This window comes from Rhinatrema bivittatum, chromosome 11, assembly GCF_901001135.1.
Source record: "Rhinatrema bivittatum chromosome 11, aRhiBiv1.1, whole genome shotgun sequence".
NCBI classification, from domain to species: Eukaryota; Metazoa; Chordata; class Amphibia; order Gymnophiona; family Rhinatrematidae; genus Rhinatrema; species Rhinatrema bivittatum.
Genome location: NC_042625.1, coordinates 1,801,699 through 1,823,109, shown reverse-complemented (window position 1 = coordinate 1,823,109; position 21,411 = coordinate 1,801,699). Strand labels below are relative to the sequence as shown.

At 47.5% G+C, this 21,411-nt stretch overlaps 1 protein-coding gene across 6 annotated transcripts in view; it reads right to left on the bottom strand.

Annotated features, from left to right (window-relative positions):
* Positions 1 to 21,411, bottom strand: part of NF2 (neurofibromin 2) — a 221,335-nt gene that overhangs the window by 98,751 nt on the left and 101,173 nt on the right. For all 6 annotated transcript variants that reach the window (XR_003859163.1, XM_029619386.1, XM_029619384.1 and 3 more), the window contains one exon: positions 2,172 to 2,277. Coding sequence is in view for 5 of the 6 variants with exons in the window: in XM_029619386.1 (XP_029475246.1) it covers positions 2,172 to 2,277 (106 nt within the window). In the remaining variant the exon portion in view is untranslated. The remainder of the gene's footprint in view (positions 1 to 2,171; positions 2,278 to 21,411) is intronic.

Below are 21,411 nucleotides of genomic sequence, written 5' to 3'. Positions count from 1 at the left end.
GAGCGCGTCCTCCGTAAGCGGATACAATTTATCCATGGCCTTAGCAACCTTCAACCCCAAATCTGGGGTGTCCCATTCCTTAAACAGCAGATCCGATGCTGAAAAATGCAATGGAAACGCCAGAGGCCCCCTAAGACCCAGCACCACTGGATCCGTGCGCCTGAGCCGAGACTCCTGCTGCGGCAACTCGATCGCTAGCTCCCCCAGGATAGCCAGAATCAACGGCGCGAGCTCGTCCCAGCGAAACAAGCGCACTACCTTAGAGTCATCCCCGTCCCCGTGGACAATGCTGGGACCAACGGTTCCCAGATCCCCGTCCCCCTCAATACCTCGCGGCTGGGACTGCGGATCCTGCTCGTCCGGTTCATCTGACTCAGATTCGGTATCCGGGTCCCCCCGGGGCGCTCCCAACCTGAGCGGTTGGACCCCCCCCCGGGGGATCCGACACCGGAGTGGACCGGACTCTCTTCCGGGATTCTGACCCCCGGTCCGCTTCCTGCGAACCCCGCGCTCTTTTCCTGGCCATGTGCCGCGCTTTAAACGCCCTATGCATCACCAACATGAACTCCGAATTAAAGGAGTCTGAAGAACTAAGATCCGGGTCCTCCCCGGATCGCTATCCTCCGGTCGCGGTGCCGTGCTCCCTTCAGGGACTGACCGCTGTGGGGACAACGCGGGAGGCAAATCCTCCCTCCCCCTCACTGCCCCGGACGCCGCATTTCCCGGCCTTGCAGGGGACAAAATGGCAGACTTTCCCGCCGCCGCCGGGCTCAAAATGGCACCCGTTCCCGCGCTTCGCAGGGACAGGCCAGCCTTCACCCCCGACGAGCTCCCCGGAGCGTCGGCTCGTGCCTGCCGTGCTCCCCGCGGCGGTGGAGCAGCCGAGCCTCCTTCCCCCCCCCGAGAGACAGCCCGAACAGAGGCTGTCACTGGAGAGGCGCCGGGCCGCGCCGCAGGCCCTGCACACAGGACGCCGCGGCATGCTCTCTGCTCTCCCGGCGACTCCAAAAACAAAATACAGCTGCTCCCCGTTCCCTTTGCCCCCGCGATCATGAACGGCGCGACAGAAGGGACAGAAAAAAAAAACAGAAAGACGGCCACCACGGTAAACGACAAACAAATTAAATAATTTTTTTTTTTTTTTTTTTTTAATTACCTCTGGCTCCGGGACCACCTGGGGGGAGTGAGCCGGGCTCCCCGGTGTCACCCCCAGGCAGACAACACACTGGCAAGGGCCCTCAGCCCACCTTCAGCGGTCTCAAACCCCCAGGGACCTGGGAGGAGGGATGGGCGGACCAGCAGGCACCCCACTGCGGTCTCAGCCCCTACTTACCTACCTAAAACCTCTCAAACCAAACTACAAAACAAAAATCTGATTTCTTTCTTTTTTGTATCTTTTTTTATCCAGAAAACTAGGCCTCAGCTCAGACTGTAGGATTTGCACCCCCTCCACCTGCTAGGAGACAGAAGAAGACTGCCAGACTGTAGGTGGCACCAGCCTAGTTAAGGCGGAGTTTGGTTTGTAAACTTCTGTCTCCATCTGCTAGAGGGGGGGGGGCAAAACCCAGGAGTCTGGACTGATCCGGGTACGTACAGGGAACTCATTTTAATTGTCTTTGGGCAAACTTAATATTCCAGTTCTTTTCATGGACTGTAAGCACAGCATTCTCACAGGAAAAAGACAACAAACAAGACAGTTTCTTAAACACAGTGGCTAAAATTACAGAGGAACCCAAATATCTCAGAAGTGCTGCGATGAGAGCACAGCAGGTTGCCTTGTACAGAGGTGGGATTTGAGCTTTGCAGCAGAGGGGAAATTACTAGTTCTTTCTTTTCCTTGCATCTCAGACACCATCAATTTGAGAAACCGTGACCTGATGTAATCCCAGCTCTAATAGTTTTAGACTGGCATGGGAAACTGTAATGGCATCACTGTAGGATTGAAAAGAAAGAGCAGGCAGTAATGAAACAAACAAGGAAGACAAAGTGTGCATTTACAGACACCTATATCTGTCAATCTGTTATGAACAAGACATGCAGAAAGCACGTCTGACAAGTTTATAAAGGATAATACCATCAACCATTCCCACCCACTGCCAACACTGTACAAAACAACAGATATTGGATTCTCCTGGGCTTGCTCATATTATCGTCCTTCTCATCCCCCTTACAGCATATGAAGTTTTGGTTGTGATTTCCAGCAGCTTCTGTTTTGCTCGACGCTCTGAATCACGTGACTCCTGCAGGTCCTGCTTCAGTTGATCAGACTCTTTTGCTCTATATGGGACAGAAGAAATAATTGAGAAAAGTGTGAACCAACCCTGAGTAAAGAGAGAAGGCACAGAAGGACTCATCAGCTGGAGAAGGCATTCAAAGACTGCAGTGGAAAAGCAAAAGGGGAAGGGAGGAATCCAGAACTGAGAAGAGGGAAGACTAATTTAGATATGTCAGTTATATTAGTGATAGAAGGACGTGCAAAAGTGGCATTGTAAGACTCAAAGGTGAAGGGGAGGAATATGTAGAGGCTGGGAAGGAAAGGCAAAATTGCTTAACAAATATTTCTATTTGGAGTTCACTGTGGAAGGGCAGGGAGCAGGACCACAAAAACACCAATAAGATTGAAAGAGGTAAACCTTGATTGATTTTAAGAACAAGTGGGTTCATAAGGAGATAACTAAAAGCACATAAGGCGATAGAAATAGATGGGATACATCTGATGGTACTAAAGGAACTGCGTTAGATGTCCTTTTCAATGCTTCTTGAGAGTCTAGTTCCAGAGGACTGGAAAAGGGAGAGCAGAGTTGCTTATCTGTAAAGGAAAATTGGTTCTTACCTGATAATTTTCATTCCTGAAATACCACAGATCAGTCCAGACAAGTGGGTTTTGCATCCCTACCAGCAAATGGAGGCAGAGAACAGAACTCTGAGTCACTGCTGCATATCTGAGAGTGTCACCTGCTGTTTCTCAGTATTGACCTGTATGTATCCAAGCCAATTGTAGACAAAATTGATCCCCCAACCAGGGCGAACAGTTAACTCAGGGTTGGAGCCCTCCATAACTGGAGTCCTCACTTCCTCTCAAGGAACTATAACTGCTTAATCTCTACAGCTCAACTTATTTACAATCTGTGGATACGCTCTGAGAATATAAACAGGAAATTCGATCTTTCAGCAGCAAGAGGATGGGTTTCTGGACTGATCTGTGATCTTACAGGAATGAAAATTAGCAGATAAGAACCAATTTTCCTTTCCTGTTCATATCCAGATCAGTCCAGACAAGTGGGATGTACCCAGGCACCCCTACACTGGGTGGGAACCCGAAAGACCTGCACGCAAAACACTTTCACCAAATGCACTATCTTTTTGTGCCTGAACATCCAAACGGTAATGTCTGGTGAAAGTATGGAGAGATGACCATGTCATGGCTCTGCATGTCTCCTGGGGTGAAACTGACACTCTGCCCAGGAAGCAGCCTGTGCTCTAGCAGAATGCGCGTGGAGACCAGATGGTGCTTCTCGACCTCTACGAATATAAACCAAACAAATGGTCTCTTTCAGCCACAGCGAAATCGTGGCTTTAGAAGCTTTGACTCCTTTCTTTGTCTCACCGAACACCACAAAGATGATCCAATTGCCAAAAACAGTAACTTTGAGATACCATAACAGAATTCATAAAAGAAGTTCTTTAGACTGTGGTGAATCCAGAGACCACTCCGGAAAGGTGAGCAACTCATAAGAACATAAGAAATTGCCATGCTGAGTCAGACCAAGGATCCATCAAGCCCAGCATCCTGTTTCCAACAGAGGCCAAACCAGGCCACAAGAACCTGGCAATTATCCAAACACTAAGAAGATCCCATGCTACTGATGCAATTAATAGCAGTGGTTATTCCCTAAGTAAACTTGATTAATAGCTGTTAAGGGACTTCTCCTCCAAGAACTTATCCACACCTTTTTTGAACCCAGCTACACTAACTGCACTAACCACATCCTCTGGCAACAAATTCCAGAGCTTTATTGTGCGCTGAGTGAAAAAGAATTTTCTCCGATTAGTCTTAAATGTGCTACTTGCCAACTTCATGGAATGCCCCCCCTAGTCCTTCTATTATTCGAAAGTGTAAATAACCGAGTCACATCTACTCATTCAAGACATCTCATGATATTAAAGACCTCTATCATATCCCCCCCTCAGCCATCTCTTCTCCAAGCTGAACAGCCCTAACCTCTTCAGCCTTTCCTCATAGGGGAGCTGTTCCATCCCCTTTATCATTTTGGTTGCCCTTCTCTGTACCTTCTCCATCGCAACTATATCTTTTTTGAAATGCGGCGACCAGAATTGTACACAGTATTCAAGGTGTGGTCTCACAATGGAGCGATATAGAAGCATTAAGACATTTTCCGTTTTATTAACCATTCCCTTCCTAATAATGCCTAACATTCTGTTTGCTTTTTTGACTGCTGCAGCACACTGAGCCGACGATTTTAAAGTATTATCCACTATGATGCCTAGATCTTTTTCCTGGGTGGTAGCTCCTAATATGGAACCTAACATCGTGTAACTACAGCAAGGGTTATTTTTCCCTATATGCAACACCTTGCACTTGGCCACATTAAATTTTATCTGCCATTTGGATGCCCAATCTTCCAGTCTTGCAAGGTCCTCCTGTAATGTATCACAGTCTGCTTGTGATTTAACTACTCTGAATAAATTTGTATCATCCGCAAATTTGATAACCTCACTCGTCGTATTCCTTTCCAGATCATTTATATATATATTGAAAAGCACCGGTCCAAGTACAGATCCCTGAGGCACTCCACTGTTTACCCTTTGCCACTGAGAAAATTGACCATTTAATCCTACTCTGTTTCCTGTCTTTTAACCAGTTTGTAATCCACGAAAGGACAACGCCTCCTATCCCATGACTTTTTAGTTTTCATAGAAGCCTCTCATGAGGGACTTTGTCAAACGCCTTCTGAAAATCTAAATACACTACATCTGCCGGTTCACCTTTATCCACATGTTTATTAACCCCTTCAAAAATGAAGCAGATTTGTTAGGCAAGACTTCCCTTGGGTAAATCAGTGTTGACTGAGTTCCATTAAATCATGTCTTTCTATATGCTTTACGATTTTTGATCTTGAGAATAGTTTTTCCCGGCACTGAAGTTAGGCTCACTGGTCTATAGTTACCCGGATCGCCTCTGGAGCCATCTGATTGACATAAATTGGCAAGAAGGATGGAATCGTGCGCAGCATAATCCCTTGACTGGAAATCCGCAAGAACGGATCTTTGCAGGACAAAGCCTGTAGCTCCGAAATCTGTCTTGCCAAACAATGGCCACCAAAGCCACTGTTTCAAGATGAGGTCCTTTAATGAAGATCCTCACTAGGGCTTAAACTGAGGACAATAGGGCACTTTCAGAACCAAATTAAGACTCCAATCAGGGCAAACCTTATGCACTGGAGGACACAAATGCTTAACGGCCTTCAGAAAACAAATGAATTCAGGGTGATAAGCCAAGGAGCTCTCCCACATCTTGCCCCTAAGGCAACCCAAGGCTGACACCTGCACACTGAGCAAGCTATAGGCCAACCCCTTCGATAAAGGAAAATTGGTTCTTACCTGCTAATTTTCGTTCCTGTAATACAGCAGATCATTCCAGACCAGTGGGTTGTGTATCCCTACCAGCAGATGAGTCAGAGAACAAAAACTCTGGACACTGCTACATAAGAGAGAGTGCCACCTGCAGTCCCCTCAGTATCAGCCTGTACCCAAGCCCTTGAAAGTAAACACCAACTAAACTTCAACCAAGGGCGACTGATCCCTCCCAACTAACCAGAGGTCTAGGTTGCCCAAAACCAACGAAACATACACTGATAAGCCACCAGCCCTACTGTTTAATATCCAATCATTCCTTCAGAAAACTAAAAGCTCCACAGACTGTCTTTCGGAGTCAGAACGGGGTGGGCCTCTGGAATGATATGTTGTATTACAGGAATGAAAATTAGCAGGTAAGAATCAATTTTCCTTTCCTGTACATACTCAGATCATTCTAGACCAGTGGGATGTACCCAAGCCACCTTATATTGGGCAGGTCTCCGAAAGACCCGCTCGTAGAACCCTCTCAAAGGACACCTCCTCCTGCGCCCTGACATCCAAACAATAAAACTTGGTGAAAGTGTGAAGGGAGGACCAGACAGCCACCCTACAAATCTCCTGCGGAGAAAGAAGCTGACACTCTGCCCAGGAGACTGCCTGTGCCCTTGTGGTGTGGGCTCTCAACCTGTTTTCCTTTAGAAATATACATGGAAGTGATAATTTGCTGAATCCATCTAGAAATGGTAGCTTTCGATGCTTTGTCTCCCTTCTTGGCCCCGGCAAATAAGACAAAGAGGTGGTCTGACCGAACAGCATTAGAAACCTCCAGATAGAGAAGGATGCGCCACACATCCAACAAATGCAGTTTCCTCTCCCAGGAGGAATCACGGGACCAGTCCAGAAAAGCTGGAAGTTCCACCGTCTGATTGACATGGAAAGAAGAGACCACTTTGGGCATGAAGGAAGGAACTGTTCGCAAGGATACCCTATCCCAGTAAATTCTCAGGAAAAGGGTCTCTACAGGATAAGGTTTGCAGCTACGAAATCCTCCATGCTGAACAGCTAGCCACCAGGAACACCATCTTCAGAGTCAAATCCTTCAATGATGCCCTCTTCAACGGTTCAAATGGTGCTTCGCAGAGAACAAGGAGTACCAAATTTAAGCCCCACTCTGGGCATACTTTGCGCACTTGCAGACGCAAATGCTTTGCTCCTCTAAGAACCTGATGATATCTGGATGAATCGTCAGCTTCTGACCCTGAGCAACATCTCGGAGGGCTCCCAAAGCAGCTACCTGAACTCAAAGAGAGTCAAAAGCTAAGCCCTTAGCTAACCCCTGCTACAGGAAATCCAAAATCTGGGGCACCACCACAGCCACAGGGCTCAGGTTCCTCTGCAAGCACCAACCTTCAAACACCTGGCATACGCCATCGATGTAGCTGGTCTCCTAGCGTGAAGAAGAGTGGAAATTACCGACTCAGTATACCCTTTCAGATGTAACCTTCGCCTCTCAAAAGCCAAGCTGCGAGACAGAAGTGATCAACCTGATCCTAGAATATAGGCCCCTGACGCAGAAGATGAGCTAGACAAAGAGGACTGTCCTCTGCCAGTCGTACCAGATCCGCGAACCAGGGACGCCTGGGCCACTCCAGAGCTCGGAACAGTTTTCAAGTTGGCTCAAGTCGCCATGAGGTCCAATTGCAGAGCACCCCTCTGGCGCAAATGTGATTTTACGCCGAGGAGGACAACTCCCACTTTCTGGGGTCCAAACGCTGTCAGCTGAGGAAGTCTGCTTGCACATTTTCCACTCCCACGACTTGAGACACGGCTATGCCCCAAAGATGAATCTCTGCCCAGGCAAACAAACATTGCGCTTCCAGCGCCAGTGCAGGGCTCCTGTTTCCCCCCTGCCTGTTGTATATGCCACTGTGGTCACGTTGTCGGACAAGACGCACACCATCCGACCCCTGAATAAGGGGAGGAACACCTGAAGGGCCCAGCAAACTGTCCGGGTTTAGAGTCTGCTGATGGACCAAGATTTCTCCAACATTCGCCACAGGCCTTGAGCAGTCTTGTCTTGATACACCACTCCCCATCTGGAAAGGCAGGCATCCGTAGAGACAACCATCCAAGCCGGGAGGTCCAACTCCACACCTTTCTCCAGGTTGCGACGCAACAGCCACCAAGAGAGACTGCGTCTTGGTTCCTGAAGAAGAAGCAACAGATAGCAAAATTTCTTACCTTGTAATAGGTGTTATCCCAGGACAGCAGGATGCAGTCCTCACATATGGGTGACGTCATTGAACGGAGCCCAGGCGGGAAAACTTTGTCAAAGTTTCTAGAAACTTTTGACTGGCCCCGTGAGGCCACTGAGCATGCCCAGCATGCTATGATATTCTCTGCCACAGGTGTCTCTCTTCAGTCTAGTATGTAGCAAAAGCTTTAGCAAAAAGAATAATAAAAATAAAAAGGCCCAACTCCGCAGGGTGGCGGGTGGGTTCTGTGAGGACTACATCCTGCTGTCCTGGGATAACACCTATTACAAGGTAAGCAATTTTGCTTTATCCCAGGACAAGCAGGATGCTAGTCCTCACATATGGGTGAATAGCGAGCTAGAGGCTGAGTCATTGTGTAGTGGTATATTTTTTGTTGAATGAGTCAGCCGAAGATCACAGCAGTTCGGTTGTAGTAGGAGTTGGGTTTAAGCTGGAAACAAGTTCTTTAAGACAGATTGTCCATAGGCTGAATCTTGTCGTCCTTGCTTGTCCAAACAGTAATGAGCTGCAAATGTGTGAAGAGAACTCCATGTTGCTGCTTTACATATGTCCAGTATTGGCACTGAACGATAGTGTGCAACTGAAGTTGACATTGCCCTTACTGCATGTGCTTTTACTCACCCTTGGAGAGGAAGGCCTGCTTTCTCATAGCAAAACTGTATGCAATCTGCTAACCAGTTGGATAGGGTATGTTTACCCACTGCTTTCCCTGGTTTGTTTGGGCCATAGGAAACAAAGAGTTGATTGGATTTCCTGTGAACTGCAGTGCGGTTTAAGTAGAAAGACAGAGTACGCTTGCAATCTAAGGTGTGTAAGGCCCTTTCTCCTTGGTGAGCATGAGGCCTTGGAAAGAAAGTGGGTAAAACTATAGATTGGTTTAAGTGGAATTCCGTGACTACCTTAGGAAGGAATTTAGGATGAGTACGGAGAACCACTCTGTCATGTAAGAACTTAGTGTAGGGTTCATATGTGACTAGTGCTTGTAACTCACTAACCCTTCTAGCTGATGTAATGGCTATGAGGAAGATAGTTTTCCATGTAAGAAATTTTAGGTCACTGGAATCAATGCGTTCAAAGGGAGAACGCATGAGTCTAGATAGAACCAAATTTAGATCCCATTGAGTGACTGGGTGTCTAATTGGTGGTTTAAGAAGTATTAAACCTCTCAAACCTTTTTATGAGAGGTTGTGTAGAAATAGGTGCATCTGATACCTGATTATGGTAAGCTGAAATTGCACTTAAATGTACCCTTACAGAGGAAGTTTGTAGACCAGATTCTGAAAGATGGTACAAGTAGTCCAATAAAGACCTTGTGGGGCAAGTGAAAGGATTGATGTCTTTTTGCCTGCACCACAAAGTGTATCTCTTCCATTTGGAAGCGTAGTTCTTCCTTGTGGAAGGTTTACGTGAAGCTATAAGTACTTGGGAAATGTTAGCGGGAAGATTGAGTGGCTGTAAGATCAAGCTTTCAACATCCAAGCTGTCAGTGATAGGGATTGAAGGTTGGGATGTCTCAACCGACCCTGATCCTGAGTTATGAGAGTGGGAGCTACTCCCAGGCGAATGGGATCTCTGACTGAGAGGTCTAGAAGTGTGGGAAACCATACTTGTCGAGGCCAATATGGGGCTATGAGTATCATTGTCCCCTGGTCCTGTTGTAGCTTCACTAGAGTTTTGGTTATGAGTGGTATCGGAGGATACCCATATAATAGGCCTAAGTTCCAAGGGCGAGCAAAGGCGTCCTTGGATGGCCTGTTTATGTTGTATAGGCAACAGTAGTTGTCCACTTTGTGATTCAGATGTGATGCAAAGAGATCTACTGTTGGTTGTCCCCAACGATGAAATATCCTGGTCACTACTGTGGGATCTAGTGACCATTCGCGTGGTTTGAATTGACGACTGAGTCTGTCCGCCACTACATTGTGAATGCCTGCTAGGTAAGTGGCCTTGAGAAACATGGAGTTGTTCAAGGCCCAACCCCATATCTGAGCTGCCTCTTGACAAAGGAGGTACGAGCCTGTCCCCCCCTGTTTGTTGATGTACCACATGGCTACTGTGTTGTCTGTTTGGATCAGCACAGTCTTGTTTGCAAGGCTGTCCTTGAAGGCATGTAGAGCATAACGTATAGCTCGAAGTTCCAGGAAATTGATTTGAAATGTTGCTTCGAGCTTTGTCCATGTTCCTTGTGTTTGGAGAGTCCCTATGTGAGCTCCCCAACCCCAGGTGGATGCATCTGTAGTCAGAGTTACTTGTGGGACTGGTTGTTGAAAGGGTAGGCCCTTGCACAGATTGTCCTTGTTCACCCACCATAGTAGAGAAGAGCGTAGTTGGTGGGTTACTTGAATTGGAGAATAAAGTGGTTGAATGGCTTGGATCCATTGTGATCTTAAAGTCCATTGAGTTACTCTCATGGCCAGTCTTGCCATGGGAGTGACATGAACTGTGGATGCCATGTGGCCTAGTAATGTTAGAAACTGATGAGCTGTTGCTTGTTTCTTGGCGTGAATCGAGCTTGCTAGTAGAGACAGTGTGTTTGCTCGATCCTCTGGTAGAAATGCCTTTGAGAGGCTGGTGTTTAAATCCGCTCCTATGAATTGAAGTAGGTGAGACGGAGTGAGATGGGACTTTGGATAATTGATGAGAAATCCCATGGAGTGCAGTAGAGCAATAGTTTTGTTGAGAGACTGTATTGCTCCTTGCTGAGATTGGCTTCTGATGAGCCAATCGTCCAGATATGGGAAAACATGTACACCTTGCTTGTGTAGGTGTGCTGTTATTACTGCCAGACATTTGGTGAACACTCTGGGAGCAGAAGCTAGTCCGAATGGCAGTACTCTGTATTGGTAATGATGAATGTCCACCTTGAAGCGTAGGTACTTGCGATGAGGAGGGTATATTGGTATATGGGCGTAAGCATCTTGAAGATCCAGAGAACAGAGCCAATCTCCTGTTTGAAGAAGTGGTAGCATTGTGCCTAGTGAAACCATCCTGAACCTTTCTTTCTTTAGAAATTTGTTGAGATTTCTGAGGTCTAGGATGGGACGTAGGCCTCCAGTTTTCTTTGGAATGAGGAAATATCTGGAGTAGAATCCTCTGCCCTGCTGAGACCTGAGCACTGGTTGAATGGCCCTGGCTGTCAGAAGGGTGGATAATTCTATTTGTAACTGAATTATTTGGGAATTTTGTTGTGGGTAGGAAGTTGGTGGGAATTCTGGAGGAATTGAGAGAAAATTTAGTTTGTAACCGTGAGCTACAATGGAAAGTGCCCATTGGTCTGTGGTTATGTTTTCCCAATTTGATTGGAAGTAGGAAATCCTTCCTCCCACTGGTATGTGCCATTTGGGGTTTTGGAGGGTGGGTCTGATCTCTGGATTTGTGTTCAAAAACCCCTAGCTGGACCAGTCTGTAGAGGAGGCTGTGCACAGGCTGGTCTTTGTTGTCTGGCCTGAGAGCACTGGGTAGGCCTGGAAGGTCTAGTTCTAGCAGGCTGTTTGTAGTACCTTCTCGGCCTGTAATATGGACGTCTAGGTTCCCTTCGTGGAAAACATCTAGGGGCCTGGGTGGTTGGTTCCTGAGGCAATTGTGATAGCTGTCTTAAGGTCTCTGTATGATCCTTTAGTTGTTGAACAGCATCCTGCACTTTTTCCCCAAACAAGTTATCTCCACGGCATGGCAGATCTACTAGCTTGTCTTGTACTTCAGGCCTGAGATCTGATGCCTTCAACCAGGCCCATCTTCTTGCTGTAATGCCAGCTGCTGCTGTTCTTGAGGCTGTGTCAAAGTTGTCATAAGCAGCCCTTACCTCATGTTTCCCAGCCTCGAGGCCCTTGGTGATGATGGACTGTGCAGATTCTTGAAACTGCTCTGTGAGAGAGTTTGTGAAGTGCTCCATTTGCTTCCAGAGATCCCTTTGGTACTGTGTCATGTACAGTTGATAGGCAGAGATTCTGGAAGATAAAAGTGCACCCTGGTACACTTTTTTCCCTAGGGAGTCCAGAAAACGATGATCCTTCCCTGGAGGAGCTGAAGAATGTGGACGTACCCTTTTAGACTTTTTCTGGGCAGATTCTACTACCACCGATTGATGTGGTAGCTGTGCCTTTTGAAAGCTTGGTGCCTGCTGCACTAGGTAGGTAGTGTCTAGACGCTTATTGACTGCTGGAACAGTGCATGGGTGTTCCCACACTCGTTGCTGCAAATCCAACAGGACTTCATGGATGGGGATTGCCAGAACTTGTTTTGGCGGATCCACGAATTGCAGGACCTCTAAAGTATGCTGTCTTGAATCATCTTCGTGTATGCTGTCTTGAGTACATCTTCGTGTACTCGAACATTCAAAAAGAAACTCAAGACCTGGCTCTTTACAAAAGCCTACACTTAAAGGTCTAGCTCAGAACCACGTCCCAGAACTTGAATCATTCTCGCTTTTATAATCATATCAAACAACTCCTAATTTTTATCCTTGGTCTCACAATTCCAAATCATTAAATATTTGAGCATGCTACACCAATACCTCTTAATCCAGATGTAACCTCAGTTTTTGAAGTCTTCACTCCTATAGAAATAACTGCCAGTTCTTATTTACTTAACCCTATTCTGTAGACGTAAACTTTTCATGAAGACTGTAATCTGTAAGCACCTGTATTTATTATAAGAATTTGTATTTACTATTTATATTTATTATTTAGCTATTAACATTGTTCTGTTACCACTCGGTACTATTTCTCTCCTTTACCTCAAACTCTAAGTTCCTACTAAGTTAGCCATGTTATTTATACCCAATCGTTGGATGTAATTGTATATTTGTTTAATTGTTCAATCTGTTTGATGTAATTTTCTGTTCCTTGTTCTGTGTAAACCGAAGTGGTATGCACTAGTGTATGAACTCCGGTATATAAAAGCCTTTAAATAAATAAATAAATCTTCTGATGAGAGCTTAAATGGAATTGTATCCGCCATCTCTTGGACAAAACTTGAAAAAGATAAGTCCTCAGGTGGTGATCTTTTCCTTTCTTCAGGAGGTGATGGTTCGGACATGAACTCCTCAGAAGAAGTATCTGTGCCTGGATCATCCCAAGAATCTTCTTCTTCTGGCTGTTAAGGAGTTCTTGGGATTTTCCTTGTGAAAACACCCGAAGGCCCAGGTAATGGGTCATCGATGGATATTGTGGGAGGAGTCACTTCCAGGGATTTTTGAGGAGCTGTGTCGACAACTTTGTGATATTTTTTCAAAAGGCGCTGAAAAAGTGCCAATTCTTGAGTATCACTAATGTCTTGCTCATGTATTGTCGAGGGACGAATGGGTGTCCTCGATAAAGTTGTCGAGGGTGGCGCCATTGGTGTCGAGTCCGTCGACGGTGGTACCATGGAAGGTAAGGATATCGAAGAAATCGCTGGAAGTTGTGCGTATATGGACGTCAATGACGTGATGATCTTCGGTGTCGACGTCGAGTCCCTTTGTCCCGTCGAGGTCAAAAATGGCCCCGGCATCGGTGTGCCCACCGGCATCGGCAAATTTGCCGGCATCGATGTGGAAATCATCAGCATCGACAATGAAGTCGGCATTGTAAATTGTTCCTTGAAAGCCTGAGAAATCGCTTGTCGGATGAAATCGGACAATTCCGGCCGCACAACCGTTGGAAGCAGAGCGGTTGCGGGCGGTGGCGCAGGCTGAGGTACCAGTTCCTGAGACATAGTTTGTATGGGATCTGGCGTCATCAACGGAGTCGAGGTAGGCCGAGGTGTTGAAGACTCCGAAGTGTCCTGTGTTCTAGGCCGCTTCGCTGTCGAAGGTTGCTGGGAAGTAGAGTCAGACAACGGGGGGCTTCTGTGTCGATGTCGATGTTTTGACTTCGATTTTTCGGACGATTTTGGTGACGTCGAAGACGAGGAAAGAGACGGTCCCGGGCGAGGTTTTTTAAGAATCACTTGCTTAGTCGCTCCAGCCGGAGACGACCTCGACGACTGCAACGGGGAAGGTATCAGTTGCAGGCTGAACAAATGTTCCATTTTTTCAAGCCTGGTTTTCCTCGATTTCGGCGTCATTTCTGCACATTGCGGACAATTTTGTACGTCATGTTTGTCACCCAAACACATCACACATTCGGTGTGCGGGTCTGTGAGTGACATTTTCCTAGCACAAACAGGACATTTTTTAAATCCTGTCGACATTTTATCAAATGACGGCCGTCGATTCGACTGAGGTAAATTTTTCTACTCTCCGAAAATTAAATTCAAGACTGGGTTACTTACCGGCCGTTAAGGAGAGACCCCGAGAGATTTTGTGAGAGAGAATATCACTTTTTTTAGACTATAATAGTCACAAGAAGGTTGAGAAGATCTCAACAGCTCCGGTTCCGCAATGCTGCTGCAGCGAGGAAAAAACGAAGACTGAAGAGAGACACCTGTGGCAGAGAATATCATAGCATGCTGGGCATGCTCAGTGGCCTCACGGGGCCAGTCAAAAGTTTCTAGAAACTTTGACAAAGTTTTCCCGCCTGGGCTCCGTTCAATGACGTCACCCATATGTGAGGACTAGCATCCTGCTTGTCCTGGGATAATCACCTTTTCCAAGTCAAGGAAAGGACGAAAGAACCCTTCCTTCTTGGGAACCACGAAGTACACAGAGTACAGACCCTGGCCCTGCTCTGCAGGAGGGACTAGACAAATGGTGTTGAGATTGAGTAACCTCTGGAGAGCTGCCCACACGGCCTCTCGCCTGCCCTGAGAAATCACATGAGACTCTACAAAGGCATCCTGAACTGGAAACAAGAAATCTAGAGCGTAACCGTGCCAGACTACCTCCAAGACCCACCTGTCTGAGATAATCTTCTCCCACTCCTCGTAGAAGCTGGATAATCTGCCTCCTACAGCTTCTACATGGGAGTGGGGGCCCCTGGCCTAATTGGGGAGGCTTATCGCCTCCTGAGCCCTGACCTGTACCATCTCTGGGAGTCTGACAACCTCCACGAAAGGACTGCAAATGACCAGAGTCTTGCCTGGACCCGGGGGAGGAACAGGTTTACCAGAACGAAAATGCCGAGAATGCCTAAAACGAGTTCATGAAGGAAAAGCCTTCTTACTCTGCTTCCTATCTTCCGGCAACCTATTGCCCTTAGTCTCCCCCAATAGCGTCACCAACTGGTCCAAATCCTCCCCAAACAGGAGTTTTCCCTTGAAGGGGAGGTTACAGAGCTGCGCCTTAGAGGACAAGTCCGCCGACCCATAACCAAGCCACCTCAGAGGAAACCATACTATGCGCACAGGTGCAACCAAATCATAGAGAGCATCAGCCACAGAAGCTACTCCTGCCTCAAGGCGGGCTGCTTGCAAGGGCAAAATGTTGCTTGCTGCTACCACCTCCGCAACTTTCTGGACCCAACACAGTCTCGCTGCATCACGCTGGCACACACCGCCGCGTGTAGGCCGAGCGCGGAGATTTCATAACAAACGTTTCAGCTGAATTTCCAGTTTGCAGTCCTGCATGTCTTTCAAAGCAGGCGCCCCAGCCACTGGGATTGTCTTCTTGGTGACTGCCGAAACAACCGAATCCATCTGCAGTTAACGAAGAGAGAGCGCGAATCCAACTTGCCCTCTGCTGCGCCACATGCATGGCAGGCGGCCATCTTGGATTTCGGCGCCATGCAGCAAACCACGGGTGAGCTCCGATGAAAACAGCACCCGCCGAAAAAGAGCCACACTCTGCCACCTGCCGGTGGACCAAAGCACCTGCGGAGCAAGGCTCCGGGGCTCGAAGCTGCCTGCCCCGAAAGAGTCACTCACACCGCGGGACGTGAGAAAGAACCAGCATGTGCCTCGAAAGAGTTGAGCCCCCTCCCTTCAGCAAGCAATTGCGTCTGATGTTGCACCCGCCTGGAGCCCTGGTCTGCCGAACCTCACGCCCCAGACACTGACTGGTCTCCTCGGGCCACAGTACTCACTGTCCTAGCCAAGCCCCGACTAAGACCAGAGGCCTACCTGATGAACTTCTTAGGATCTGATGAAATCACTTTATTTAAAAAAAAAACCATAAAAATTTTAGCCAACCTCAGCAGGACCAGAGGAAATCAGGAACAGCTTCGGAGGCTGAGGGAAACAGAAGCCTCTGGTTATCAGGCCCTCTGGCAGGGAGCGGGCGAAACACAGTCAGGGGTATCTAACCCTCCGGACGCCCGGCTCCACTGGAGGGATGGCCCGCAATGGTGTCTTACACCTCAAGGAGCAAAATCTCAGCTCAGCTAATCTAAACTAACTATGCTTTTTTTTTTTTTTTTTTTAAACTAAACCCTTTCGCCCCGGATCGCAGCACCGGACCGCAGCGCACCAGAACCCTGATGCCCCTACCTGCAAGGTAGGCTTTGCCGCGCTCCACGCCACTCGGTCCCGCCGGAAAGGAGCCCAAAACGAATCCCCTTGACTGGCCCACACAGCAGGCCCCTCCGTGCCTGGACCCACCTCCACGGTGAGCCCCGACAGCGCCGATCCGACCGTCCACCGGAGGGACTTGCAGCCTCGCTGGACCCCTTGCCAGTCAAAGCAAGGGACAGGAAGTTCTTTCCTCACCGTGGCCTTTTAGACCCCGCCCACCGATGCAATCCAGGCGGCGACGTGGGACCTGCATTCTTAAGAAGCCTGAGCAAGCCTCAGGCGCCGCACGCCTGCGTCGCGTGCCTAAGGAGCACGACAAAGGGGCATGCCCCTTGGCGCGTCCCATCAGTACTCCATCGTACCATCTAATAACTGACCCAACCTTTCTCTAGGGGTTCCTCTCACCCTACAACACAACTGTTTGATCACCGGAGCGACCCACCTTGATGCAATCTTGTGGTGACCTCTTGTGCCTATAATAATTATAGCCTAACTTAATTACCACAGCTGCCGTGTTTTCTACTGTTTCTCTCTTGCTTTTGGCGCCATAATCTGTATTGTATTGTACTGCTCTGTTTCATTTGTACAGCTATTTTACTCTTTAAACTGGTCTCCTACCTCTCTTCACCTTGCTGACCAGCACCCCCCTAAATCTTACCCTTCTCCATCCCAATCTGGTCTTGCAATGGCATCCCACCCTATCCCCCGCATTCACCACCCACACAACAAACTGCCACTCCAATACCACCACAAATCCCCTCCCCTTCATAAGTCCATTCTTCCTGTCCTCATCACCCCCTTGACAATTTCTAGGACTCCCTACTCTCTCAATAATCCTGGTCAATGCGCAATCCCTCTCCAAAAAAACTCCCATCCTCAACGATCTTCTTATCGACTGTAAGCCTGAGATCTGCGCCATCACAGAAACATGGCTCAATGATACTGACATCATCCTCCTCAATCAACTTCCTACCCAATCTTATGAGATTTTCTCCATTCCAAGACCTTAAAAAAAAAAAAAAAAAAAGGCGGCAGCCTCCTCCTGGGAGTCAAAAAGCACCTAAACCTAAAGCCTGTCCACATTGACACCCCCCCCCCCCCCCCCAAACTGGAAATCGGCTTATTCAAATCCCCTGAGCTTCAAATCTGCCTTATCTATGCTACCCAGGCTTCCTGGAACTTAATCCCTCCCTTATAATTGAATTTATCTCTAACATTGAAATCCCAGCTATTGTCCTAGGAGACTTCAATCTCCACGTAGACTCTTCCCGCCTTACCTCTTCCTGCAAAACCTCTCTCAACTCCCTCCAAGCCATAGGCTTTAATCAGATTATCTCTGCCCACAACCACAAAGTGGGGCACTCTAGACCTCATCTTCATCAATTCATGTATTCACTCTCCCAACACACCCACTTGCACTCCGGTCTGACCACTTCCTCATTGAAACGCTGCTCTCCATAAATGCCTCAACCATACAGAACTTGGCACAAAGCACAACTATCATTTTCAGAAAACCTTGTGCCAATGAGGACCTAACTTCAGCTCTATCCAACGCCCTATCCGATCTTGACTGCTCTAACCCTGACGCAGCCCTGGCCTCTGGAGCAACCTCACCCTTGACATCGCTAATAAACTACGTCCTATCTCTAGACATGAGTTGCAATCATCCTCCAAAAACCCCCAACCATGGTACACCGCTGAACTAAAAATACTGAAAAACAAACTCAGAGAGAGAGAGTATGGCATAAAGACCCCTCTCCGCAACATGCTTCTAGCTTCAAATCTGCCCTTCACCATTACAGACTCTCCACACTCAAATCTAAATGTGATTTTTATGCATCCAAAATACACGAGTACATGGACAACCCCAAGGCCCTCTTCTCTTACGTTGCTGACCTCACCAAGTCTACCCTGCCCCCCATCCCGGACAACAAAGCTTCAGCTAAATGTGAAGAACTAGCTCTGTTCTTCCATAAGAAAATCGCTAACCTCCTTAGATTCTCAAACTTCTCACCCTCCACCCACCCTTGCCCTTCTCACCCACCACCCACCCTTGCCCTAACCCAATTATGGCCACCCTTGACTCCTTCGACCTAACCTCTACCAAGGAAATCGAATCAATCCTTAAAAAAATCAAACCTGCTAACCACACCACCGACACCATCCTCACAAAAACACTCCTTTCCATACCCAACACCATCGCCAAACCTCTAGCTAATATCATTAATTCCTCGCTCTCCTCTGGCATAGTCCCAGACACCCTCAAACAAGCAGTGGTTAAACCCCTTCTCAAAAAACCATCGCTAGACCCTATTGACCCTTCAAACTTCCGACCCATCTCAAACCTTCCCTTTATCTCTAAAATTACGGAAAAGATAGTTAATTCACAACTTACTGACTATCTTGAAAACAATATCCTCCACCCGTCCCAGTTTGGTTTTCGCAAGTACCTCAACATAGAAACCCTCTTACTCACCCTATCTGACCACCTCATCAGAGGTATGGATCAAGGTCAGTGCTACCTTCTGGCCCTACTGGATATCTCCGTGGCATTTGACAATCAACCACAATTTTCTCCTCACCCATCTGATGGAAATAGGCATCTCAGGCTTAGCCCTCCTGTGGTTCAAATCCTATTTATCCAACAGAAAGTTCTCTGTCAAAATGGGTAACTCAGTATCTACTCTTTACTCCCTTTCCCATGGTGTCCCTCAGGGCTCCTCCCTCTCCTCCACCCTATTTAACATCTACCTCACACCCCTCTGTCATCTCCTATCGGACCTCGGCCTTAAGTTATACCTCTACGCTGACGATGTCCAAATCATCATTCCCATCCATGACTCACTATGAGGCCCTGAAGCTCTGGGACACGTGCCTTGCTTCCATCAACAATTTACTCACTAACCTCCACCTTGCCTTAAACCCCACCAAAACTGAACTGCTCCTTATATCTCAACACCAAACCCCTAAACCTTCGATCACCTCGGATCCTGCCTACAGTACTATATCCTCTCAGCCTCATGTAAGAGACCTCGGGGTACTCCTCGACCAGCAACTGAACTTAAAGAAATATATTAATTCTACCCTCAAAGAAGGCTTCTACAAGCTCAAGGTCTTAAAAAAACTCAAACCCCTACTCCACCCTCAAGACTTCCGCTCTGTCATTCAGGCCACCCTCTCCTTCAAATTAGATTATTGCAATTCCCTCCTGCTAGGACTTCCCAACTCCTCAATAAAACCTCTTCAAATGCTCCAGAACACAATAGCGAGGACCATCACAAATGCCCGGAAATCTGCCCATATCACCCCCATCGGCTCCCTTTCCTCTCACGTATCTTCTATAAAACTCTATCCATCATTCACAAAGCCATCCATTGCCACAATTCTAACTGGCTCGACGAACCCTTCTGTCTTACTCTAACTGACCCAGCAGAGCTAACAATAAAGGAACCCTCCATGTACCCTCTCTTAAAAAGGCACACCTCTCCTCTACTAAAGATCGCACCATCTCCATTGCTGGTCCCACACAATGGAACTCACTTCCCTCCTTTCTTAGTCTTGAGCCCTGTACCACCAAATTCAAAAAGAAATTGAAGACATGGCTCTTTAAGCAGGCTTACCCAAACTAGTCACTTACCACCCCATTTTCTTGCTAATCCTCCTTAATGAACTGAGCTTGTATAAAGTTTTTGTTACTCCTTCATGTTAACTGCAATACTTTACCTGTTATTTTTGCATTGTTATTTGCTTTTTTCCTCCTCTTTGTTATGTTCCTGGTTACCCCTTCGGCTTCTCTCTATTCTCTCCCCCTTTTCCTGTTTTATGTACTTTCCACCTTTTAGTTCAAATGTAAACCGGTATGATGTTTCCCCACTAATGTCAGTATATAAAAGCTCCAAATAAATAAATAAATAAAAATAGACTGCAGGTTTGCATCTCTACCATCTGCTGGAGTCAGAGAGATACAGAGGGACTGCAGGTAGCACTCTCTCTTATGTAGCAGTGTCCAAAGGTTTTGTTCTCGGACTCCATCTGCAGGTAGGGATACACAACCCACTGGTCTGGAATGATGTGAGTATGTCAGGAACCCTTGTTGCAAAAAGACCAAAATGTGAGGCATGTCCATGCTCAGCTGATCCAAACACCAAGACTCAAAAAGCTTCCAGACCCTAATATAACCAGAGAAGTAGAAGGCCTTTTAGCCTGGAGCAGGGTGGAAATAACCGGCTCTATATATCCTTTTAATCATAATCATAATCACTGCCTCTCAAAAGCCAAGCCACGAGACAAAAGTGATCCTTCCAATCCGAGAATATGGACCCTTGATGAAGAACCCCAGGGAGATGGGCCAATCTCAGAGGCCCGTCCATCGCAAGACACCAGATCCACAGTTGACGCAGCCTCTCCGGCGCTACCAGAACAACTCTCCCCAGGTGTGTCTCTATGCACTGCAAGACGCATCTGACGAGAGGCCAGGGAGAGAATATGTACAGCAGAACTCCTCTCGGCCATGGGCACACCAGCGCATCTATTCCTTCCGACCCAACTTCTTGCCTGTGACTGAAGAATCAGGACACTTTGGCAATGCCTCGAGTGACCATAAGATCCTCCAGGCTTCTGGAGATAACTCCCATTCCCCCGGAGCCAACTGCTGCCTGTTGAAGTCTGCCTGCACATTGTCCACTCCCTCAATCTGAGAAGCTGCTATTCCCTTGAGGAAAAGCTCCACCTACGCAAAGAGATGCTGGGCCTCCACAGCCACAGTGTGACTCTTCATCCCTCCTTGATTATTGATGTATGCCACCATTGTCACATTGTCCGAAAAGACTCAGCATCCAACCCTTGACCCATGGCAGGAATGCTTTTAGGGCTCGGCAGATTGCCCTAGTTTTCAGTCGATTGATCGACCACGCCACCTCTTCTGGCATCCACAGACCTTGAGCCAATCTCCCCTAACAAACCAATCCCCCAAACTCTTGAGGTTGGCTTCTGTAGTAACCACTACTCAGTCCAGAGACTCTAGATCTACTCCCTTCTCTAAGTTGCGGCACAAGAGACTGGAACTGGACTCCCCTGTAGTGGTAAAGGCAGTTGATACTGTTCTGACAACAGATTCATAGAAGCATAGAAATGTCGGCAGAAAGAGACCAATCGGCCCATCCAGTCTGCC